Source organism: Lactuca serriola, chromosome 1, assembly GCF_051521515.1.
Source record: "Lactuca serriola cultivar US96UC23 chromosome 1, Lser_US96UC23_V15, whole genome shotgun sequence".
Classification (NCBI taxonomy): Eukaryota; Viridiplantae; Streptophyta; class Magnoliopsida; order Asterales; family Asteraceae; genus Lactuca; species Lactuca serriola.
This window is the reverse complement of record NC_136408.1, coordinates 52,729,385-52,756,411: the sequence shown is the minus strand read 5'-3', so window position 1 is coordinate 52,756,411 and position 27,027 is coordinate 52,729,385. Positions and strand designations below refer to the sequence as shown.

At 31.9% G+C, this 27,027-nt stretch overlaps 3 protein-coding genes across 6 annotated transcripts; 1 reads left to right on the top strand and 2 right to left on the bottom strand.

Annotated features, from left to right (window-relative positions):
- Positions 1-1,181: 1,181 nt before the first annotated feature.
- On the bottom strand, positions 1,182-7,194 carry LOC145088431 (Ubiquitin-like superfamily protein). 2 transcript variants are annotated; one of them, XM_079026791.1, is made up of 14 exons: positions 7,037-7,194; positions 5,995-6,149; positions 5,792-5,909; positions 5,601-5,681; positions 3,738-3,868; positions 3,578-3,649; positions 3,304-3,453; positions 3,152-3,221; positions 2,888-3,060; positions 2,633-2,797; positions 2,340-2,559; positions 1,724-2,268; positions 1,575-1,649; positions 1,182-1,481 (listed from the first exon to the last, which is right to left on the bottom strand). In XM_079026791.1, exons 2-14 carry the CDS (start codon positions 6,124-6,126, stop codon positions 1,473-1,475), a joined length of 1,941 nt encoding a protein of 646 aa, XP_078882917.1. In that variant the 5' UTR covers positions 6,127-6,149; positions 7,037-7,194; the 3' UTR covers positions 1,182-1,472. The 2 variants fall into 2 exon arrangements, with proteins under 2 accessions (XP_078882917.1, XP_078882915.1); XM_079026789.1 differs by having other exon boundaries at positions 1,724-2,274; positions 7,037-7,193.
- Positions 7,195-14,019: 6,825 nt separating this feature from the next.
- Positions 14,020-17,496, top strand: LOC145088406 (heparanase-like protein 3). Its single transcript, XM_079026763.1, has 9 exons — positions 14,020-14,432; positions 14,962-14,998; positions 15,173-15,356; positions 15,546-15,694; positions 15,823-16,053; positions 16,126-16,315; positions 16,546-16,671; positions 16,754-16,853; positions 16,946-17,496. The coding sequence occupies exons 1-9, from the start codon at positions 14,181-14,183 to the stop codon at positions 17,324-17,326; spliced, it is 1,650 nt and encodes a 549-aa protein (XP_078882889.1). The 5' UTR covers positions 14,020-14,180; the 3' UTR covers positions 17,327-17,496.
- Positions 17,060-20,252, bottom strand: LOC145088414 (hydroxyproline O-galactosyltransferase HPGT3-like). Of its 3 annotated transcripts, XM_079026771.1 has the most exons (13): positions 20,120-20,252; positions 19,854-20,034; positions 19,411-19,474; positions 19,262-19,311; positions 18,942-19,132; positions 18,768-18,828; positions 18,493-18,565; positions 18,219-18,342; positions 18,033-18,120; positions 17,868-17,918; positions 17,698-17,769; positions 17,509-17,621; positions 17,060-17,418 (listed from the first exon to the last, which is right to left on the bottom strand). In XM_079026771.1, the coding sequence occupies exons 2-13, from the start codon at positions 20,012-20,014 to the stop codon at positions 17,396-17,398; spliced, it is 1,071 nt and encodes a 356-aa protein (XP_078882897.1). In that variant the 5' UTR covers positions 20,015-20,034; positions 20,120-20,252; the 3' UTR covers positions 17,060-17,395. The 3 variants fall into 3 exon arrangements, with proteins under 3 accessions (XP_078882897.1, XP_078882900.1, XP_078882907.1); XM_079026774.1 differs by having other exon boundaries at positions 19,854-20,181; XM_079026781.1 differs by lacking the exon at positions 17,060-17,418 and having other exon boundaries at positions 18,052-18,120.
- Between the last annotated feature and the right edge of the window lie 6,775 nt (positions 20,253-27,027).

Sequence of the window (27,027 nt, the reverse complement as noted above, 5' to 3'; positions counted from 1 at the left end):
TCATTTGGTTCAAATATATTGTTTTTATCAATAAATATAAATCTAAGTTGTGTAAAATTGATAAATAAATGGAAAAAATTATATTATTTTATTATAATAAACTTTAATTAAAATAAGATACATAGTTAAATAAATTGTATGTAAACATATTTTATTTGGTTCAAAATACATGTTATATGCTTTACAAGTAGTTTAAAAAGATTTATATATGATCTAAACAATTTACAAAAATAAAACCTTGTATGTAATGAAATCTTGAAATTTAATTACAAATAAATTATTTTTATTTTAAAAAAAATAGAAAATAATAATTGAAGTACTAATTTTTTTTAAAAGATAAAGAATTATATATGATCTAAAAAGTTTATAAAATAAAACCCTAGATGTAATGAAATCTTGAAATTTAACTATAAATAGATTATTTTTATTTTAAAAAAAAATATAAAAAATAATAATTGAAGTATTAATTTCTTTTTAAAAGATTAATACTATCGTAAACTATATGAATTAAAATAATTTATAATTATAAATATATATCATTCCATTCCCGGATGTAATGAAAAAAAAAATCTCCTTCATAGAATGAAAATGAACCCAGAATTTGCATTTTGTAAGAAATGCTCTATTCCATTCCTTATGGCAACCACACAATACTTTCTACATTCCTCCGTAATTCACAATTCCATTATCTCTTCGATTATTATATGAAACTGATAGATCCTTGTTGAATCTATCATATACCCCAGGCATGCTAACAGATTCCAAGCAACAAAACACTCAATAATACCAGAAAATTAGGATAGAATTCCCATTCATTCGAGAGGAATGGACTCTCCAAAAGAACAAAGTTCTTTACAAATCAAATATTCTTAGCTGCTAAACAAAAACTTCAAGAAGCAAATATATTAGAAAACAAGGCTCAGGGGAGTGGTCCCAAAAACAGACCTGGGACAAGGTCAGTGCTCCCACAAACAAAGCAACCAATAACAACCATAACTCCTAAAAAGACCATACTACCCCTAAAGCCAAAAAGATGACACAAACTCTAATAAAGCAAATCAATTAAAAGCACTTTAGGATTAGTTGGGGCTTAACAGAAATATGCCACCTATTACTAATAAAAAAAAAAAGAAGATAAAAGTTTGGAATTGGTTTCAAAATGTTGTTACCAGGAAGCCTAGTAGAATAAAATTTGTTTGAACATATACTATAAGAAGGAATAGGCGATATTCAAACTCAACAACGTTTTGCTATGCAATTTGTTTAGAAAAAGCAGACAAACAAAAAGATTAATGATGATGAAAATAAAAAGAAGCACATATATATATTTATATGCATTGTACTTGGATTCTCATCCATGGCTGCTGCATGCATGCGTATGAGCTGCATCTATCTAAAACCCAAACCGGCTTCAGATCACTTCACTTGATATCTCTCTCCCATTTTTATATCTTCTCTCATGCTTCACCTTATTACTCTGTCTGCATCAATTTCCAACACATCATATATGTCATGATGATTCATGAATAGTAAATACCTATTATTTAAGTCAAAAAAGATGAGAGAGTACCTACCTTTTGCCTTTTTGAGGATGGAGGATCATCCGATTGCCGTGAAGATGCACCTCCTCTATCTTGGTTCTCCTCAACCTAAAAGGGTAAAATGGTCATTTACTCACTCACTCACATTCAGTCCAAAAAGCAAAGCAAAACAAAGCACTTACAGTTGAAGAAGGTTGTGCAGCTGTATCTTCCATAGCATTATTTAAATGCTGAGAGACAATAGGCATAATCTGGTGCAACAAATTGGACAAAAAAGTTCCTTCATCAGTGGCCACTGTTGATGCTGATGCTGCTTCTTCCTGGGCTGTCTGAACAGATTCAACAACATTGGCACCGCCCTCACCCTGACCCTGACCCTGAAAGATGAAGCTGTTACCAACACCATGGTTGTGGTGTTCACCAGGAAACAAATTTCTCAACAGTTGATCAAGTCCACTGGGAACCTCTGTAGTAGTAGTAGTAGTAGTAGTAGTAGAATCTATGTTTTCACCACCATAACCATTGTTGCCATTTCCAGAATCAACAACATTTTGAGCTCTTGCTAGCACTGGTAATAGCACACCCATAGAGCTTCGGGAAGATTCAGAAGGTGGCACTGAAATCCTAATGGGGACTACCCGCACCTCCGATCCCCTGCTTTGCCTAAGGCCATTTTCCTGATTTGTAACTCCACCATCAGCTCCACCACCATTTGTTTCCCTCATCACTGAACCTAAACAAAAGGGCATATAAGAAGTAAATGGATTAAAATCAGAATATGAGAATAGTAATACATACCTGTACGTATTCTGATATCAATATTCCTCGGACGTAAAGCAGAACCAAAACTACTAGTGCCAGAGGCTGACCCTGTCACAACCACAGGTGGAGGTGGAGGTGGATGTGTGGTTGTTCCAAAACTGGTGCCAGGTTGAAAAGGAAGAGGCTGCACCATTATTGGATTTGGTCCAGATGTTGATATGAAAACAGCAGGTCCAGCATTCACCACTGCATCACTCTATAACAAACATTTTATTAAAAAAAAATTATATAACAATATAAAATGTAAAAAACAAAGTTTAAAAACACACAGGTGACTGTCCCAAACGCAGTGTCATGGTTGTTCGCCCAAGCTCCAGCAGAAAAGCACCCAAATTCTGCAACAGAGCACCTGACCTCAAAGCATTTGACTGCATCCTTAACCTTGTCACAGGATCACTTACATTGTTCTGATCCCCTAATTGTCTTGTCAATTGCTGCAACCACAAAACATCAACATAACCTAGAATCTAGATAGAGTAAAAATTTAGAAAGTTTAGTTTAGTAGATAAGAATAAGTAAGATACCATCAAGCATTCTCCAGCTTCTTCAATCAGCAACTGTCTTGCAGACTGTGTCACTTCTCCCAGGGCTGCTGGTGTTGGTAACCCTCCCTGACCAACACCTACACCTACACCTACATGTGGTGGTGTCCTTGTACCATTTGACTCTCCTCTATTATTGTTCCCCTGGAGTCTAACTGCCAACACCAAATAATCAAAATTCAGAATCAAATCAAATCAATTGCCTCTTAGAGATTCACTTCATCCCAATAGACAAAACACACCCACCATTGTCGCTAAATTCTTGCCTCAAACGCCTTAGATACTGGGACAGTGTACTCAAAGAATCAGGAATAACCTGTCTCACTCATGTAAACATATGTATGTTGTAATCAATTATTTCACAAAAGCATAAAATCAAAAGTATTCTTTCTACTTACAGGGAGCTGCAGAGATTCCATGGAAACATCACTTGGAAGTGTGAAGGTAGCGGCACCCCTTCCAGAACCATCTTCAGGTGGTTGCTGTCCGTTGGAACTTCTTATTTCGTTAAGACCAGGTATCCGTGAAAGCCTTTCAGAGATGTGTTGCTGTTGGAGTTGGAGTTGGAGTTGCACAAAATAATATTATTCATTAATGTTGAATAAAAAAACAAAAAAACTAAGTATAATCTTACTATAGGATTAAAAATTACAAAGGTGGGTGAACACTTACTTGCAGATCTACTGCTTCACCACCACTTCCGGCATTGGCTATTCCAAAGGAACCAAGAACAGCAGAAACAATCTACCATGAAAGAATTACTTCAGCAGTTAAGCCTAAGCCATTGTTTATTATAATGATTTATACTTTGTTATAGTCTTTAGTGTCTTACCCGACTAAAATCTGGAATTCCACCATCACCTTGATCAGATATGTTGAATGTTCCCACCACTACACTAGGCCCATGCCCATGTTGATGTTGGTTGCCCATTGAATGCCTGCTATTTGATGCTGGATCACTAGCTGCAAATACAGAGAGTACACTGGGATCAAGATCATATCTGGAAGGCAATCTTAACACCAATTAGCTTTTTTACATATGGCCATGTCAGACACCTAGTTGACAATAGCATGACATCTTTTGCCATAAAAAGTTGCTGAACAATTAGAATGTACTACTACTTTTTTCTTCCTATCTAAATGAGATGTGTTTGAATATGGAAATATTTAGAGCAATCGATAAGGGCTGATCTTCATTTAACCAGATGATGCATGTAGAAGCACAAAAGATGTAACCTCACAAAAAGAATGATCATCAACAAACTATCAAGCTCACAGCTTTTCATCATATACAGAATTTTCTCATGTTTCAACACATGTTCACTGTTGGAAAAATAGGTATTAAAATATCCATAACTAATTTGTTAATTGTTACTTATTTTTTAGTGCTCCGCTAATAAAGTGGTGATAAGTAAGAAGAGATTTTCTCTTTGATAACTCATTCCCAACTTCTATTCCCAAGCCTCAACTCCCTAGTGTAAAATTCAACCCATTAATCTCAATTATGTGTTAAACTATTACTATTGATATTTAAGGGGTTTCGGTGGTATTTTGATGCAACAAATGACTAGTAGCCATATATTAAATGTGTAGAAACTTATTTTAAGGATTTAATTTATGTTGGGTTATTTGGATGTTAAAACCAGATTATTTATGGTGATAAACATTGGCTCAAGTGCAAAAAATAACCTTTATAACGTATTTTGAGAAATATTTGTATGAAATATATACAGAAATATGTCGGTGAAGTAATATCGGAAGCCTAAAACACAAATTCAGGGTTTCAAAATAAAATGTTATGAGATCATGGGATTGCATTTTATAAGCATAAAGTAGAATGTGGTATAGACTAGGGTTGAATTGCAAGAATTGATAGACTAATTGCTGTGAAAGAATCAAAAAGCAAGATCAGAAGATTTTGAGAGTCAAGGTCTCTCCCAAAGTGAATACTCGCTGATTGTTCAAAGATACCAACTCACTAACAAACTCCTATTGATACTTACTTAAACCGACCTAACTATGAGAATGACCAAAATACCCCTCATTAATTCTTTATTACAGCTACTGTACTTCTACTTATTTCCTGCCCTTAACACTACTAGGAAGTGTAACAGAGTTGGGTGATTTATTTAAGGCTGTATAAAGAGCTTTATAAATCCTGTGATTACTTTGGGTTTGAAAGAAAAACACACAGTTGGATACTTGGATAGTTGGATTGCAATCTTGTTGGGTAGAAATTGTAGATCGCTCCAACAGATTTTGCAGAAGTGGTCCATTTTGTTGATAGTGACTCATTTGTTGAAAGTATTCATAATCCAATCTTCTAACAATAACAATAACAAAAAGAACACAAATTCTTTAGCTTTTCTGATAGATCACCACTAGGCATCACCAAATTTTGACCAATATAGATTATTTACAAAAGTACTCACTACTCGTTCCCGGAAAAGCACTCTTGCCAATTTCAATAGTCACGCACTAGGGCTTCATAGCACTATAGAAAGAGAAAGCAGCATATGAGCATAGAAGGCATGTACCTGATACTAGATTCATGGTTCAGGAATTAGACCTTCACCTAGTTTACGAGGGAATAGGGATATGATCTAAGGTAAAATTTGTGCAAACAAAACAGAGTATCCTCTCATGCAAACTGAACTTCAATAGAAAGATTAGAAAGATATAGAACTCAGCAAACCTGTATGATCAGAAAAGCTTGCTAAAGATGGGTTAATCGGCTGCCTAGCAACCAGGTGCAATGTATGACCATCTTCCACATCTATGATTCATACTCATTAAGGAGCTTCAGCATCCATCAATATTCAATAATGAAACTAGAAGAAAACCCTTTCAAGCAAACAAAAAAATGTAAGATATGGAAAAGGATACGATAAGCTGAAAGGAGTTGATCATCTTTCAGAACTTTTCCACGACAGATTAAACGTTGCTGTTCAGATAATACACCAGTAACAGAAGCAATCTGCTCCTTTAGTGCAGGAACAGGTACCTATAACAACATATACAAAGTAAGAAAACAGAAACAAGGCAGCAACTTTGAAGGAACAAAAACAAAGAAAGAGAATAGTGTTTACACGTTTGTCTACTCGTAGAGTGTATGTTTGAGAATCCAAAGTCTTTATCTTTATTTCAACAGTGGCTTCAGAAGTGTTGCCCTCACTGCTCCCAGAATCCATAACATCCTTGCCACCATGATTGCTTGCCATAGTCTCAATGTCCCCCTCAAGGCCTGTAAAGCATGACATGCATGAATTCAAGAATTACAAATGGTTTCAGATTTTACTTTAGATTACATAGCCTAAATCTGACATAAAGAGGCAGTAATGATTCAGAAGTACATGAATATTAAAGTTGAGCATAATTATGCAACTAATCAATTGGAAAATATATATGTACAATTCATCCAGCTAACCAATTGGCAAATATCTGCACAATTCATCCAACATATCAATTGACATGTACATCAATACTCTTTAAGTATTCTCTGTCGAGTTCATCAGCAACCAGCCACACAATAAATTCCAGATGCAGAATAATCTACTACTCTTCAAAAGATTGCATATTTATGTTACATTGGCCAAAGGAGACTAATTCGTGTTCAATTTGCATACACAATACCACCGACTATCTCCTATATGCAAATGAAAAAAATAAAAATAAAACACTATATTGTTGAGAGTCGAGCATTCCTCTACCCCTGTTACGAATCAATAAAATGTCATACAATTTATAACTGCCGATTATTGCAGGGTTTTTTCATCAACATGGAAACTTGAAGAGGGCACACACTCAATGTCTCAATCAATTAAATTTGTATATCAACCAGCCGATAAAAACAAGTCTGAACTCAAATTACACGTTACAAAAACATCAAAATTCCAGTCGTGAATCTTGATACGCAAAAAAAACTTTTGCATGATTAAATTGACGGACAAACTAAGAGAAGGAAATCGCAGGAAGTAAACTTTCAAACTCGTAGTTAATGCAAATAAGAAAGCCAATAAAGTCGTCCGATTCTAAAACCCTAAAATGCTAGACAAAATAAGACATGCGTTTAAAGGCATCGAAAGCATCGACTGATGATGAAGAAAGAATCGGAAGACAGAATTTCGTTACCTGATCTTCGCTGGGAGAGAGCACCGCTCAACCGCGCCCTCTCTTCTTCTATCTGTCAGATTCCTAGCGATCTGGGCTGGACACCGAGTGGGCGCTCGGTAAATTATATATGCAATCAGTAATCACCACTCTTCAATACTTTCACATTGTATAAATTGTATGTTCATCATGTAATTACCACGTGAATTTAAAAATTAAAATTAATTTATTCAATTTGTATAAAGAAAATGCAAACATATGCTACACATTCTGAAAATCGGTCATTTGAAATGATTTAAGTGAAAGGCGAAAGCCCATCAAAATTATATAAAATAACTATTTTACTTTTGAATTTTTAATAAAAATGAGTTAAAAAATGACCTTTTTAACCCCAATCAACGACACCTTCATCTTGTGGACTCCCACTGGCGACTCACCTTCCACTAATGCCAACAATGCCAACATGCCTCAAGGATGATCATGTTGCAAAAGAAAGATTTCCATTCGATACTCTTTTTTCGTGTTATTATTTTTGAAATTGAGTTTTGTAGCTTCAACAAAGCTAGAAGTCTGTGTGGATATATAGTTGGTTGTTATAAAAGTGATGTTAAGCAATAAAAACACCAACGCCAAGAACATAGATATTGGGTGGAAACCCTTGCGGGGAAAAACCACAAGCATCTACTCTGAATAAGGTATTACATGGTTATGACAAATTCGATGTTAAGATCGGAGATGATTTTGAATAATTAAAAATTAATGGTCAGAAGGTTTTATTTATAAGTCAGTAACATGGATCCCAAAAAACTCAAATAACCTCTAAAACATATGATTAAAAGGAAAAATGTTAGTATGCTAGTATTTATGGTTTAAACCCAAAACACTTAGGATTGAAAAATATTATGAGTTGTTTGATTGACTCATAAAAAAAGGATACATAAGGGCCCTGGTCTACTTAAACCCTAAGCGCTCCACCCCCCCCCCCCCGGTGCAGTTTTATCGGGGACGTTTAAACCAGATAAAAAAAAATAAAAAAAAAACAAAACACATAGATGAAGATAAGAAGTTCGATGGAGATCAAGAATATGAGTCAGCAACGACGACTAGATTTTGGATGTGGCGATGATTAGATCTGATAGAAAAATATGTGACACGGGCTAACCAGAGACAATGGTGGCTCGCTAGAGAAGGAGAGAGATAGAGCTAGGAGATGAGGCAGCGATGGTGACAACAAGATAGTCTCATTGGAAAGAAAAGAAGGAGGATGATAGTTTAAAATGGAAGATAGTATATAAGAGCTTCGGCACCGGTAGTATCTGTGTTGTCTAGGGTTCCAACGATGGGTTGGTCAGAATAAGAGAGGATTGAGAGTGTTTAACTCTGATACCATGTAAACATGATGAGTTGCTTTATTGATTGAGAGGGTTAAACCACATATAAAGATGGATACATAAGGGGCATTAGCCTACTTAAATCCTATACGCTTCGGGCCTAAACTCTAAATGCTAACATACTAACAAAAAACTATCCTAAAGAATAGTAAATCTTGGCTCACACTATGCAACAAACTTTCCCTTTTTAGAAGAATTTCGTCTTCAATGGTAAAGAGTTCAAACCTTCATAAAATTGAAAATACTAGTAGCTTCAAAAGTCACTTTGGACTAAACTTGAATGCAAACCAAACATAAACAAAGTTCAAATTTAGATATTGAAACCGACTTTGTCATCATGTCAACATAGTTGTTATTTGTATTGATCTTGTTTACCTTGTTATTTCCTTGATCAAGGACATTTATAATGAAACTGGCTCCAAGGCCAAAAATCTCACGGTAAATATGTATCATAGTTATCAGATCCACGTGTGTAATGGTGTCCAATCCCTCATATTAAACTCATGTAGGCTATTTCAACAGTATATTGTTGATGCTTATACCTATATTGAATAGGGACATCTTTATTGTTTCCAAAAGAACCAGGATCACCTCAGGTCATAATACATCAGTGGGATTTATGATGCACTTTCCAGATGGGACAACGAAAGTTGTTCTTTTGGGAAACGAGTTCTCTTACCACCCTTCTTTGTTGGTGGGCCCTGTTTCATGTATAGCCATTATCAAGACGTGTTATCCATCTGCAGAGAGCATGAGAATCCACAATACTTTATAACTTTCACATGCAATGTCAACCGACCTGAAATTAGACAGTACATGGCCTGTCACAATCAAACTGACACACACAGTAGGGATGAAAATCATATCTCACATTTTTCATGTTAAGGTGAAAGCGTTGATTACATTTCTGAAGGAGGACAAAACTTTTGGGGACGTTATAGCCTGTAAGTACCTTTGACTATAATCATATTTTTACTGTTATAGTGTCTGCTACATATATTTTCAACGAGTCAAGCATTACTTTTTGTATTTCTTCATATTTATGTACGATCGAATTCCAAAAGCATGGTTTGTCTCGCTGTCACACGCTTTTATGGGTAGCCGATTCATACAAAATACATGATGCTGCTTCCATCGACAGATTCATCACCGAAGAGATGTCAAACCCAATTTCTGAACCACTTTTGTACCATACTATTACTTCTTGCATGATTCATGGACCGTGCGATTTGATTAATGTTAAAGCTCCATGCATAAAAGACGATAGGTGCAAATTTTTTACCCAAAGGCGTTCCATGATTCAACGGTGTTTGACAAGAAAGGATGTGCACATTACAAAAGAAGTCTTATAGCTTTGCATACACTTTCAAAATGGAATTGAAATTGACAATCGGTACGTTGTTCTATACAATATGCGCTTATGTAGTATTTTCAACGCACATATCAACGTTTAGTACTATGGTTGGAACATGATGATTACAATAATCTTATTTTCAGGTACCTGAAAGGTTCAATCGTTCTGCCATTGAAAATGCACCAGTCTAGATGTGCTTGCTCTAACAAATGCGTTACACATGTTCCCGGTACGATCCCACAAAAACACCTTCATGCATAGACACTCAAAACAATTATAAGTAGAGAAATAAAATCTAAAACAATTACAATAATCTTATTTTCAGGTACACTGAGACAAAGGTACATCGAGACAAGGAACAACAAGTGCGAGTCATGTGTACATCAATCCACCTATCAGAAGGACAACCACACTTATCGAAAGCTGATACATAAAAGTTAATACATAAGAACGTTATTTGCATTAGCTCAAATGAATAACTTGCTTATAGACACAGAACAAATCCAATTTCAAAAACCATATTTGGACCAACTATATCATTGCACGACATGAATTGAAAAACCCATTCTGAACTTCTGGTATGGTCCCATTCTAACACTACCTACTCAAACCTTCATTTATCGGATTTATTTAACACATCATGCAATCACCGTCTAAGCAACCAACATAACACAAATAACATGTTGTAGGAAAAGACATTCACTGTGAACACATATGTGATGGACTTCACGTTTATGGACAATTGGTACAGGTAATCTGTCCTGATTGCAAACACCAACTTTCAAACAAGGAAATAATTGGTTTTATCCATCAGATGGAATACTTAAATCTCCAAGTTCAATGTAAGTTATTGTATCTGCATAACACAATTATTATGATTATAAATTTTATACAACCTAAAATTATTCATATCTATATATTCAAACTTGTGGCAACAATAGCTTACCAGACCGACTCTATGAATGTCATACTATCCGACGATGCTGCACGGAAGCTATTAGGAGTACAATCGGATGAATTGATAACAGAAGATGATCCTGATCATTAGAAAACATTGTCATTGCTATATGAGAAAAGTAAAGGTTTACCAATCAGAATGACAATGTGTATGACGAAAACATCCACGCATAACAACATTCGCTTCATGATAACTGACGTCGAAGATGATGTGGTTCAACAACCTCCGACTCTGACAACACCCCACAGATATTTCATTACCCTTGGACCTAGTGGACAAGACAAGCACATCATCATCGAAACCTGAACCTTCCAAAGTTAGAAGGGCTTTAACATTTAGTGAGACATGTAAACCACATTACTCACATTACACGTACATCCACAAAACAACTAATTCTTTTTTTCTTGAATTATAGATGCAGAAGAGTCGATGTCGCAACCAAAATGTCAATGTCATCCATAACAAGAGCAACATATTAATAAGTTGCTCCTTTATGTCACCTTTTGTCTTTCTTAATACTTACTATGACTTCAAAACTCTAATAGCTTTTTTATATCAAATATCCATGTATCCGAACTATAACAAGTAAATCCTCCGGCTCTATACATTATGTTATGGAAGTTAACGTGACTAAAAAAATGACATTTTAGTAGGTTCATGCTCACATTTCATACAACTTATATTACATAAATTGTTCCCTTTTAGATCACATTTCATACAACTTATATTACATAAATTGTTCCCTTTTAGAATAACAGAAAGTAAGTAAAAAACATATTTCTATTCATCATTGAATTTTTAGTCCTCCCAAAAAAATTTTGAGATAATAATTCATACCTATATAAGGTTCATTTGTTACTTCGATCATAAAGTCAGGCCTCATCTTTGACAGAAAAATTACCGCAGATCAGACCAAAATAAAGTAAAAAAAAAACGACATGCATACATATTGAATATTAAAACCACACTTCCTTTCAATAAGGCTTACAAGAAAAATCAAACAATTAAAATCCACGTTAGATAGGGCCAGTTGCTTCCACAAATAAGTTCAAAAATATTTATCCATAAAAAATAATCACCTGTGGACATAACGAATGTTAAAACCACAGTTCATTCCAGTAAGGCCCACGAGAAAAACAAAGATTTAAATTCAACGTCTAATAGGGCCCAACTACTTCTATGAATGGGTACAAAAAAATATTTACCCTTAAATAAACCAATCACAAGGTTCTTTCTCTTATTTATCAAAAATACAATATAATCACATCATCGCGATCCCTAATAAGACTCTTATCCAACATACGTACTAATACTACCACAAAAAGACATCCTAAGGGGTGTTTGGATAGGGAAAAAAATAAGTTGTTTATTGCTTATTGTTTAATCCCACCGCAATAAGCAAATTTAAGTGTTTGGATATGAGTCTTTAAAAATCAGTTTATTACGGTAGGAATAAACTAAATAAGCTGATTTTAATAAGCAGGGGGGAGGAATGTTTATTGCTTATTGATCATTTTATTCATATAAGTTGTTTTGTTTGCCAATCACTTAAAATGCTTATTGGTTATTGCTTATTCCCACCGCAATAAACTAATCCAAACACATTTTAAAAAAGTGTTTATTCCTACCGCAATAAGCTAATAAGCTAACAATTATTTATCCAAACACCCCCTAAATAGTAAAAGTTCTACCTATCATAATAGATAACCATCATATAAAAAAAAAGTTGTTTTCCTAACTTGCAACTTTTCTTATATTTAACTTATAAACATTAACTCATAATTAATTTATAAAACCTTCTTGCAATGCTTTACCCAAAACTCCAATAAACGATGCTTTTATGACCATATACAACAACCTCCTCTGCAGTATTATGACATCTGTATCGTCAAATCACAAATAATGCATAACACCATTAAACTTAAACTCAGGACCAATAAATTCAATTACACTCAAGTACACCCTTTTTTACAACTATTCATAATGAGACAACACATTTATTAAATAAACAAAATTAAAAACAAATATAACCCCACGTCAATGAGAAAATAATAATTTCTACATGCCCTCCAACCACTGTATGAAACTCGTCTACATAAACAACACGATGATATGCCTTTTTATTCTAGTTTTGTGATTAGCCCAAAAGTGTATGTTTGATCTAGGATCAATGGGTTTAACAGCTCACCTACCAAATTTGACTGCGAATGCATCATGCTCTTATGCTAACTACACTAAAAATTAAAGCGAATCATGCTCTTACACTAACTACACTATAAATTAAAGCGAATTGATCGTCAAAAACTTTCATTTATTTTTAATTTTTAATTTTTTGGACTAAATATTTTACATCTAGTTATTATTTATATGGTCATGTTAAACCGTAACATCATTTGAGTAATAAGTAAAATTTTATCAAAATATCATTATATAAAGTATAAAGTATATTTTACATACTTCTAACAATTACATGTCACTAATAAGTAATGACCCATTACTATTAAACCGATTGTCCGTACATTTCATCTTGATCACTGGGATTTAAATACAACCTATTTCTAAAACTAGTATAAAAATATCAAATATTCCTTATATAACATGATGATAAATAATTATTTTGCTACTTGTATTCTTTAAAAATAGTTTGGTAACCTACTATTCTTGGGTCCTTCTCACCGATTAAAACCTCATCAATCATTGACCTTATCTTTAACAGATTGGAATCACAACTAATTGTATTCAACTTCAAGTAGTTTTGATATATATATATATATATATATATATATATATATATATATATATATATATATATATATATATTATAAATGCTAAATAAGTTTTAGGTGTTACCATCCTTGAGATTTTTCAAATGTAGTTTTAAGTTTTTTTTTCCTAGAATGGCGGGTTAGTATATGATTGAGATAGAACCCAAGACATCTTTGTTAGTAACTCCTTGTTAGACACGTTTGTCAAATATGTTGGAATACGTAGAAAGGATCAAAAGTTGTTCGGAATGTCATTTACTTCATACATATCCTATATTGTTCTAAAAAAATTATCATATAAATCTAATCATATAGTTTTTGAAATAATACAATCATCGATTCATCCTCATAAAATTATTCTATGATCATTATTTTCAAAAGCAAAAAAATCACAAGTATTGCTCCAGTTAACAAACAATTTTAGTATATTGTATGCAAATCAATGTACAGGAAAGAGACACCCAACATGCAACGGTTGACTTAGAAACTGTGGTTGTTTTTCAACATGTACACCACCAAATCTCATAAAATACACACCCACACCCACACACTATCATTGCAACATTAAAATCAAGCCAAAATGTTATAATGCATTAATTGGTGGTTTTAGTTTGTTGTTCCTATATTCATTCGGTTGTTTTGTTTTTTTCTCAACTTAATAACATTTTTTACTAGATTAAAGAGTTGTTATGTTAAGATGAGTGTATTGCTTATTTTACATATGTTGTTACTTTTGTTAACCGTGGTTTGTTTTAGCTCTAAAATGGTTGTTTCACTTTCATCAAGTGTTGAGACTTCAAGTGTTGTCGAGGGGAGTGTAAACATAAACGGGACGACTTCCATCGGTTTCATTGATGAAGACTTCATATGTGCAACTTTAGATTGGTGGCCACAAGAAAAATGTGATTATGGAAGTTGTAGCTGGGGAAATGCTTCTCTTCTCAATCTGGTGAGTGATGTATACTGCAATTTTTGTTAGACCACACCGGTCCTAGTTCTAATTTAGACTCACAAGTCCCAATTATAGTCTAGATTAAAACTCAAACTAATGTCAATAAGACAAAAATTACAAAATGGTAGGATAATGACTTCAAGTTCTAGTTCTAGTGTAGTCTGTGTAGACTCACGAGTCTTAATTCTAGTTTAGACTAAAACTTGGACTGATGTCAATAAGACAAAAATTGTAAAAAAGATGGGACAATGGGTGACTTTAAAACTGATGACAATAAAACAACAATTGCAAAAATGTGGGAAACTAATTTGTTCTCGTTCTTTCATCTATGCAAAAGACATGAATCTCTCATCATCCTTATCACTCATGCATCCTTTAATAAAGATAAGCTAAATGGAGAAAATTGGTCGTTAATTGGCTTTGTGACACCCGGATATGAACGATATACATTTATTCCAAACTTTTTTGTACTTATTTCTTATATCTTCATATAAGCCATTGTTTAATTGTTTTATCTTCTCAACAGGACCTAAACAACCAAATCTTGTTTAATGCAATCAAAGGTGCGTACAAGAAATCTCAATAAAACCTAGATAATGATTTCTCTCTCTTATATTGGTAGTGTAACCGGTTATTCAACCCATAATCTTTAGATTGAGCAGCTAGGTTACTTATACACGAGTTAAAAACTTAAAATTGAAAGTATCTTAGTTTGAGTGTGAATGTGTGGTATGCAGCCTTTTCTCCTTTGAAAGTTAGATTGGGTGGGACTTTGCAAGACAAGGTGATGTACCAAAGGACTGGAGATCAGGGACCATGTGACAACTTCACCAAAAACACTAGTCTGATTTTTGGCTTCACCAATGGTTGCTTGACCATGTCAAGATGGGATCAACTCAACATTTTCTTTAAAAATTCTGGGTAACTTTTCATTTTTTTTAAATGTTTAAACTATGAGTTTCTACTTTATAGTGTTATTTTCTAATCTAGAACTCTATTTTTTTAGATGTTAATGTAATAATTTATGCAAAGATAAATTGATCAAATCAATATGATAACTATACTTTATAAACCATGAGTTTCAATTTTACTTTTCTCGAAATTTTGTAGGGCAAAGGTTGTGTTCGGTTTAAATGCTCTAACAGGCCGACAAATCGGCTATGATGGTACGACGTTTGGATCATGGGACTTGAGCAATGCAGAAGCTCTTATAAGATACACTGTGAACAATGGCTATGTTATTTATGGTTGGGAACTTGGTAGGTTGTTGCTTCATGACTTATATTTTAACAACCAAATCAAATTCTATCAACAATAATAATACTCAAATCTCATAAGAATAGATGTATATCATATAACATGATCATAACTGAATGAAAATGATCAGGAAATGAACTGAGTGGAAGGGGGATTGGAACAAGTGTTGCAGCAAAACAATATGCATCGGATACAATTTCCCTTCAAAATTTAGTGCAAAAGATATACAATGGATCTCAAGAAAAACCGATAGTTCTTGGCCCCGGAGGATTCTTTGATGCAAATTGGTTCAATGTGTATGTAACAGAAGCCTCGGGTTCCCTCCAAGTGATCACTCAACACATTTATAATCTTGGTCCAGGTAAAAACTATAAAAAAACATAAATAATCGAAATATATTCATGTCAGATCCGTTTAAATATGTTATAAATAGGTGTCGACGCTCATTTGGTTGAAAAGATACTCAACCCATCGTATCTTGATGGAGGATCACAACCGTTTAGAGATCTTCAAAATATTTTGAAGAAATCCAGGACTTCTACAGTTGCTTGGGTAGGTGAAGCCGGTGGTGCGTATAATAGTGGTCGTAACCTTGTCACAAACGCTTTTGTATTTGGCTTTTGGTAGGTTCTCTTCATAAAACTCAATTTGTTTGTTGCACGGTATATAACCGACAAAACAGATTATAATGTGTCTGGCGTGCACATTGGACTGACAGTAGAATGATGTCAAACTCAAAAGGGACATAATGCTACTGTTTGTCCCACCATCCCTCGTTTGTGCAAAAGACGTAAACGTCCTCATGAAGCTTTTTTTAATTGCTATTTTTGAGTTTTTAACATGATCGAAATAGGTACTTGGATCAACTTGGAATGGCTTCTACATATAATACGACAACATATTGTCGACAAACATTGATAGGAGGAAACTATGGACTTCTCAACACTACCACATTTGTCCCAAATCCTGATTACTATGGGTACTTTTATCAATTTTAATTTTTAAAATTTGTTTCCAGACAGATTTAAGAGTTTTATAGAAAATTATTCGTCACTATACAGTGCGCTTCTTTGGCACCGGCTAATGGGAAGACATGTTCTATCAACAAATTTTAGTGGCACAAACAAAATACGTTCATACGCTCATTGCTCAAAGACTTCGGTAAGTAATACACTAAAAAGGTTAAAAAGAAAAAAAAACAAAATTTACCTCTTGTTTTCTTTACTAACTTAAAATGGTCTCAAATTTTACAGACGGGGATCACGTTACTATTGATCAACCTAGACGGTATTAAAACAACAAATGTCGGGATTTCTTTTATAAACACCATTAAAATAATCACACAAACAACAAAAAAAGAACCGAAAGAACAAAAAAGAACAAAGTTTTCTAAAATGAGAAGAAATCCTAAAGTTAATGAGGTTATAAGAGAAGAGTATCATCTAACAGCAAAAAATGGAGATTTGCATAGCCAAATAGTATTGCTAAATGGGAAGGAATTGATTGTAAATTCATCAGGGATTATACCTTCATTGAATCCGATAAAACAAAACTTCTCAAGTCCAATTAATGTTGCTCCTTACTCCATTGTGTTTGTTCATATACCTAGTGTACGTTTTCCTGCATGTATTTGACTTTGACCAAATGGTATTTCTAATTTGTTTCTGTAAACAATTGACTTTGACCATGATTTGAGAGTCTAATCAAGCCAACGAACACACCTTATCTGGGAACAAATATATTTAATCAATAAATATGTTTGAATATTAAATATTAATCAAATAATTAAATTAGATATGTGAAAGAGATGACTTACCTTGTTGAGAACCACTGCAACAAACACGGTTTTCGTCTATATATGTTGCTTGTATGCCCATCATCCATGAACCTATTGATGTGTCTTCATGAGCATATGTCTTCAAAGAAGCACTGATTCACAAGAATCAGATGAAGGGTATTTTAGTCTTTATACCGAGACATTTACATCTTGCAAAGGACAACTTACCTGTTTATGTTTATGTACTGTGCAAATCTTTTTGATATAATCAAAAGTGACCCAGATGCATGCCGAAAATACCTGGACAAAAATACCCTTTTAGTCACATTAGCTTACATAAACATGAATGGACATAACTGTAATATTAAAGTTGATGAATTTGGCCAATAAAAACTTACGATTTCTCATCACCAAACTTCCACCAATCTGGTTCATACCATGGCTTTCCCCTGACAATTGATAAGCATATACTTAATTTTAAAGAATAATAAATAAATAAATTATATACATAAGCACAAATACATGTCACACATTGAGCTTTGTTAAAAGGGTGTTTAGCTTACACTTCAGAAACCACTTCACCTGATTTCATGCATCCAATATAAACACTATCTTGACCATGGCGACTCTCAAGAAGTTCAATTAACCCCTCTGAGAAAGGAAAATAAAACTAATTAATAAATACAAAAACATTATTACATTATAAAGATATATGATAAAAAATACAAAGTAAACAGTAACCTTCTTACCAAGGTCAAGGCCGATATTGTTATCCACTTTTATATAAAACTCTGCATCCCAATTTTGAACTGCTGTGCTAAAGAAGAACTTTGCTTTCTTTGATGATTCTTCATCTGCTTCCTCATGATTATCCTAAGAATCAAACATTTCAAAAGTCGAATCTACTAACTTACAAGGAGAAAGGGAAAGGGTATTTAGGTAATTAGTCAAGTGGTAGTTATGATGTTTTAAAGTATTATTTGTGAAACTAGATTAGCTTCAAGATAAAACCTACTAACTTACAAGAATCAAGAAATCTTTTGTTGTACGATTTTCCTCATCAATGTTGCGATCCAAGCTGTCACCCCGATTAGGGCTGAAATTTCAAGGGTTGTTTAATTTTGGGTTAGTTAACAAAATGACAAATATAGGCTTTTAGCTGATTTAGTGGGTTATTATATAATCAGGGTAGTGGAATAGTATAGGTCCTAGTTTCTTTTTGTAAGTCTGTTTTTTATAAGTCATTGCTCCTACTTAAGAAATTTAAAAGAAAAACAAAATTAAGGCCAGAAACAAACCTCCGACCAATGACAAAACGTATGACAATTCCTCTTTCTTCAAGCTTCTTCAAAGAATCACCTGTAGAACTCAACTGGTTTAGCATATTATTCTTATTTTACTTCTCACAAAAAGACCAGTGATAAAGTTATGCAAACAAACAAATAAGTAGAACATATTTCAATTATTAATACCTGTTGGCATCCAAGAGCCTCTGAAAACTTTTCTATTTAATCGACTCCCAAATCCAGTATAAACACCAATAACTGCAAGAAGTTTTTTGCTGGAAGAGAAACCAGGTTGTTTCAGTTGATCCTTGAGGAAACCTTGACTTTTTGCTAGTGATATTTCCATCTCAGATTCCACAATTCTTCTCTCCAAATCCCTGAGAGCAAATATCCATAACAGAAAGAGAAATAACATGTCAAGAGGCAACTCTAGAGATTATAAATATAATACAAAAAGAAGGGAAATGGCTTGAAAGAAGAGAGACTAGAAAGACCCAAAAGTTTACTTGCATCCTAGGACCATGAGCTTCTCTTCAACTGTAAGAACTTTAGGTCTCTGATATCAAACACACCAAAAAAGTTAATAGAAGAAATCCATTTGTAATGGAGCGTATAATATATAAAGCAATTAAGCAATTTTAGATTCAAAGCAAACCTCTGCGGAATTCTTCATAAGCAGATGAGACAACACCTTTCTGTTCTCAGCATCCTGCCATAACCTAGTAAGATCAAATGAAGATAGCACGTCTTTTAGGTTCACAATTAGCATGACTATTTTTCAATTGTATTTCACAAAATTCATTCACCGAATCAAGAAATAATCTAATTTGAGTAATTTCCACCAGCATAGTAGTCGTAAAATAGGAAGTACAAATGACATGATCACATCAAATAAAAACCCTAAAACTTTTACTTTTTTTGAAACTATGTAAGTTCATAGTAAGTGAGATTTGCAAATTATTAGTCCAGATGTAGTCGGATTTCGATCTAACACTTACAGGTTGCGACTTCATGGTAAGCAAGATTTCCAAATTCATAGTAATTAAAATATCAAAAAGATACTAAATGAAGCACGAATGCACATAGAGAAGTAGATACCTGCCGGCGATGTAAAGCCAAGCGAGACAAGAGAAGAAAGCGAAAAAGATTGAAGGTACTGAAGATCTTGATGATGATCTGGAACGTTGTTTTTCCGTTTTGGATATCGTAGTTGGCAATGGCGAGCCCTCCTTGTGGTATGGAGGGCTGTTGTTATCCATTTCTTACACTTTGTACTCTCCTGAGCAATAAGAATATTGAAATCAATGATAATCAAGCAAGAACAAGTTTTGGGGGGAATCGGGATCGAATGTTGGTTGATTTACCGGATCCAGTTCATTAAATGCAGGATCGAATAACTGGATTTATATGAACAAGACTACGGACGACCTACTGTATGTCTGGATCTGTATCGAACGTCAAGATCTATCTCCGCCGATTTAAATTTTGACCGTTTACTTTCTTTTCTTTTAGAAATGAATAAATATAATCACAGAATTTATGTGTATATGATCACAAGATCACTTTTTAAATAAATTTAAAAAAACAAGGTGTAATTAATAAAAAATTGCACAATTATTTTCATTGATGATAGTATATTTCAAATTGTTTCCTTAAAAACATTCCATTTTTGTTAAAAAACAATTATATAGATGGTAAAAAAAATTTATATAAATTGTCATTATTATTATATTTTTAGTGTTATCGATCCTTAAACTTTCAAATTATGAGTTGAAAAATAATATCACCAATTTATGAGTACTTTTCAGTTTACACACATTGATGATGATCCATGATTGAAGCAAACAAAAAAAAATACTTAACCTCTTTTTAACATATTCACTTAGGTATTATTTATTTTTTCAGAGGCAAAATGTATGCAGTCTGTGGACCATATCTGCAAACATATGCAGTAAAATAGGTGGATCAAACGTCTGGAGTTTGAAAGAAGAAAAATGTTTGTTTTTTAACGTATGTATGGTGTTAGAATAAACTAAAATCTAATTAAACTGTTTAAAAAAAGCTTAAAAGAGTTTTTTTGATAATTTTATGACTTTATTATAGATATTTCACAAATGTAAATTAACTTTTAGGCATTATTGTATAAAAAGTGAAAATAAAATAGTAAGAAGTATCGTATATATTTGATAAAAACCAACAAACTTTAATCGTAAAGTTATACCTAAAATTGTAATTAGAGATAAAATAATTTAACACATAACATCAATGGAAATAAACTTTGATTTTAAATGAAAATTTTCAAAGTTTTTATTTTACATTTTCAATTAAATCAATTAAAAACTGATCATAAATATTTTCCAAACACACCCATTATGATTTTTTTGCATATCTATATAAACAACTTACAAATTATTTTGTAACTAAATATTTATTTATAAATTTGTCACAAAGGTCATGATTGTGTTATCAATTTTTTTTCCCTTTAAGTATTGTAACTTTTTTTTTTCAATTTATTTATCATAGATAAAGTTAGAATAAATTAAAGTTCAAAAAAAAAACAACAACAACAACAAAAGTATATGTATTTTTTAGGTTAGAAGATGTCTGAAGAGCTTTGAATACTCTGATCCACATCTGCGTCAAGAAGAGGATGCACAAACCTTTTTTGGTCTGCAGTCTTAAAAAAAACAAACAGTCTGTGAAGCCTAATGTCTGTGCGGCGCAAACAAAAGAGGCCAAGAAGATCTGCAGACAAAAAACAAACAACACCTTACTACTTTGATTAAAGGAAAAAAAAATATCCAGTTATCTTATACGATGGACGATGATCAAGGATATCCTTATATGATGGTTGAGCTACATTTTCACGGGTATTTATTCGATGTTCATTTAAGTATGTTGAAGGCATGAAATTCGTATTTACCGACCACGATTTTGCTGGTATGAATGATATTGTTTAACTTTTCTTGAACGTTTATTAGGTGAGCGATATGCAAAAATGTATTATTGTCTCCCTTGGTATTCAACAAATAAAATGTGATGTAGACTATGCCGAGTTCACATATATCATACATACTTATAAAGCTAGCATTTTTTCTTGAATCTCATGCATTTGAAACCCTTTCTTTTTAACTTTCTCAAACCACATTCATTTGAAACCCCCTTTTTTAACTAATGCAACTCAAAAGTTTTCTTAATTATGATTTAACACTTAAAAGTTTTATAACTTATATTATGTTTAATTAACATATATTGAAAAGTTTACTATAAAAATGTCAATCTTTTGTATCTTTCGTGTTATATAAAATCTTACATGTAAGAAGAATTTGAAGATATTGTGATTCAAAAGTTTTCATATAGTTGAAGCATTCACGATCCAAATATGATGATTTGAAGAAATAAGTTATGTCGCATTGATGGTAATTGTAATATGATTTTTTTTTCTTTCAACCAAAACAAATGAAACATTTCTATTCTTTCTTTATATTTAGTTTCTCATTTAATATTTATATGTGATTTGTGTGTATTACTCAGTCTTGAATGTGACTCTCCAAAGATCAATGTTTTGCTTGGAATATCTTTCTGATTTTTCTTTTTCAAGAAAAATATTTTGAATGCAGGTTAGTGAAGAATTATCATCAAGTTTCTATGGTTGAATGGTGTTAAATGAAGAAAGAATATTCATAAAATGGATATAGTTTTTTTTGTTTGAGCAAAGTTGACGAATGTTAGTTTTTTCTTTTGATTTAAATGTATGTTTATGTAACATCTTTATTTATATATTCAACCACCAATTGCTCTTATTTATTTGATTGTAGTTTTTCTATTTTGATTATGTTTATTTTATATTTTTTTTTGTTGGGTTATCCTAAATAGCATATTTAAAAGATAACATAATTTTGAGCATTTAATATGTAATTATGATAGAGTTATCATAATATGTTCTTCATATGAAAGTAATTTATCCATATTACTACCATAAGAATTACATATGACATTTACGAATATATATATATATATATATATATATATATATATATATATATATATATATATATATATATATATATATATATATATAGGGAAATGATCAAATGAGAACATCTAAAAGGTTGAGAACGCGAGAACAAGTATATTCATTTGTGATTCCATGTATTCATTTATGGAGAAATGATAATTTTTTATGCACAATCAACATGAATATGTCTTTTCTCTTCAATTGAAATTAAAGGCGTAAAAATTTATCATTTCTCTACAAATGAATACATGGAATCGCAAATGAATATACTTTGTTCTCGTGTTCTTAAACTTTTTTGTGTTCTCATTTGATCCTACTCCTATATATATATATATATATATATATATATATATATATATGTGTGTGTGTGTGTGTGTGTGTGATTTGTTTAACATGTATATGCACCTATGTATGTTATAAATTTATAATTAAATATCTTTATGTTTAATAATTGAAGGGATTCAAATGATGCATCAAAACCAACTATTTAGAAGAATATAATAATAATAATAATAATAATAATAATAATAATAATAATAATAATAATAATACATTTCCAAGTACCGCATTCATTTGAAACTCACATTACAACTCAAGAGTTTTCTAATTTATGTATATTTATTAGTTAAAACTCAAGAGTTTTTAACTTTGATTATTAATTAGTAATCACTAATAACTTTTTATTTTCCTTTCTTTTATAAGGTTGTAAAGTTTTGCTCATTAAAAACATTAATGTATTTGAAGAGATTTATGATTTAAATATGAAGAGTTAATATAAATGTTATAATATATGTTTTAGTGTTTTTATGTTATTAAAGTTATAGTGTTTATTTTTCATATTTTTTATTATTCGTTGTATATATATATATATCTTTTTTAATACAAATGTTATAATAGATGCTTTTCTATTTTTATGTTACTAAAAGTTGCAGTTCATATTTTTGTTCATACGTTTTGTTACCCGTTATATTATCATTCATTTGATATATAATTTACACAATTTTAAACGGTTTATAAAATTATCAAATTATCGTATATATCACAATGGCTTAAAAGTTAAACTATAATGTTTAATAAAACTAATATGTTAACTATATGTTTGCTTTACTACTAACATTTTGTTTCAAAGTAGGAATATTAAATAATAATTTGGTAAATGTTATTATTTTAACTATATAAATCTATTCTCGCACAACGCACGGGGATTCATCTAGTTTCATATAATATGGGAAGAGGTAAAGCTTCATTGACCATTAACCACTTTCGTAACGATATATATATATATATATATATATATATATATATATATATATATATATATATATATATATATATATATATATATGTGTGTGTGTGTGTGTGTTGCAAAACTAACGGGTAGTTGGAAGCTGGAAACTAGTAGTTGGTATCATATAGCTGAAAACTATAGTTTTTATTTGTTATATGAATGTTTGAAAAAATAGTTGAAACCTTTTAAAACATATAAGATTGCATAAAAGGACAATTGTTTAAAAAAGAGATATATATATATATATATATATATATATATATATATATATATATATATATAAAAGGACAATTATGAATAATTACCATTTATTATATTACCGTTCAAACAAATAAAAATAAAAATATGACTATCGTTAATAGGACTATAATAAAGAATTTGTTAAAAAGTTAACATATATTTTTCACCAAAGTTATAAGAGGGGCAACTCCATCTAACTTTTTTTTTCTTTGTTTGCTTATAGTACATCTAGCAAATTTACTTATACATTATAAACTTAATCAAATAAAAGTTATAATCTAAATAAATAAATAAAATTCCACTCGAGAACACTCGAGAACACTAACCCACATGGTAGGTTAGAAACTTGAAAACCCTTCATGTGTATACCTTTTACATAACCATGTGCATAGTTTGATATATATATATATATATATATATATATATATATATATATATATATATATATATATATATATATATATATATATATATATATATATATATATATTTTTTTTTTTTTTTTTTTTTTTTTCTTTTTTTTTTCTTACTAGACCCTTCATTTCCAACCATTTTATTTTTTGTTTTAGCTTTTTTCTTATTAGCCCCTTTATCTTTAATGACAAATTTTTATTACTACTCTGGCTACTTTATAATTCCACTAAATTTAACTTCTAATTAAATACTATTTTTAATGATTATTTTTTTTTTTTTTTAAATTTAACTGTTTTGTCTTTATCTATATAAAATGTTTTATAAACGTTTTAATCTAATAATCATTTTTTAACAAATGTCATATTTTAAATAATTAAAAATATTATAATATATTTTTCAAAAATAATAAATTAAAATACATTGTTCGGAAAAAATAATACAAAAAATTAATACATCACATCTATAAAATCTTGAAAATATTATATAATTGTTATTAATTTATATTACATAAATGAAATATGATTAAAGGATAAATGGATAAATATACAATATACAAAACATTTAAGGATATTGACTACTCAATATATATTGAATGATTAATATATAAAAAATGAAATAATTTATGTGCTCCAAGGGTAATAGGTGGTCAACAAAAAAATTAATATGAACAAAAAATGACCCGTTATAAAAATCAAGCCTTAAATTGCACTTATACCCATAAATAGGGACTATTTTTGCCAACATGTTACCAACTTTATTCCTAAGGAACAATTTCCATAATATATATAATAATAAGCTATAAAAAAAGTCTATATTAGAGATGTTCTAAAAGTGTATAATTCTCGATTATCTATTTATTTTACAAACTCTATTATTTATACACATAAAATAAGTATGATTATGGAGATTTACTAACAATAATTTTAACTAAAGACTAATGAGATTCCTAAAACCATGGTTGACAATTAGTTCGACTAATACTCCCCTATAGTCGACGCCAGCCGATCCGTTGATTTTGATGGTCCTGTGCTTAAAGTAAGAAACGATCCTTTAATATAAGAAAAATGATTAGTTAAAAACCATCTCAAAAGGCATGGGGATAGAGTTTTGAACCCTGGTCATTTTATGAACGAGACAACAAGATGTAAGTGTTTTAACCAGCTGAGCTATGAGACATTTTGTTAAATGTAACGACCCACTTTTCAAAAGAAAATTTTCCTTTTCAAAATATCAAATCGTTCTAATTATCCATAAAATCTCAACACAATTGTTTTCAAATTCATACATCAACAAATTTTATTTCAAATATCAGAGTGCTCCAAAAGAAAAACGTCTGTGAGAGTGCATGTCGCGCCATCAGACCTTGCCCTTGCCCTGAGGCTCTGAAGTACCTGAAACAATCAACAAACTGTAAGCTAATGCTTAGTGAGTTCCCCAGAGCATACCCCACACAAACCACATAATCACAAAATCATATTAGCTATAAAAGCTACATAAACCATATAAGTCGTGCATACAAACGTATAAGGAAGCCATGAAAATCATCCAGGGTCTTACACCTAGTGCCACTAGAACCCCCACGTGGTCTTAACTAACTGTCATGGGAACCCCCACATGGTATTCCTACCATGGTTACCCCCACATGGTCTTCCTGCCGTAGGAACCCCCACACGGTCTTTACAATAAAAAACCATACAAGCAAATATACTAGAATGCCATGGAAACCCTCCAAGGTCTTACATATAAGTGCCTCGGGACCCCCCCCCCTGAGGTCTTTCATATGAGTACCACAAATAACTAGCATATCACATATCCTATAACCAACTAATCATAACTCATAATGGACCATGTTACTATCAATCGCTCCGGTGAATGCAACCAAAATGGACCATGTTACTATCGGGTCAAGTACATACCAATTATAGTTTTGGGCTTAGACACCTAATCCAATAGTTTTCGACCTAAAGATATGGTGGCATCACCTCTATAGGGTCCTTTGTATCATTTACACGGACCACAAGAGTTTGATGTACCTCATGGATCAGCCGAATCTGAACATGAGGCAGCGTCGGTGGTTTGATGTGGTGAAGGATTACGACTGCGAGGTCCTTTACCACCCAGGAAAGGCCAATGTAGTGGCCGATGCTCTTAGCCGCAGGTTAGTGACGGCTCCGATTCGAGACATATGTATGATGATGACCGTGATTACTCCGTTGCTAGAGCAGATCCGAGAGGCGCAGGTCGAGGGTATAAAGGAGGAGCGTCGGAAGTGTGAACGGATCATAGGCCAGGTGACCTCATTTAATTATGAC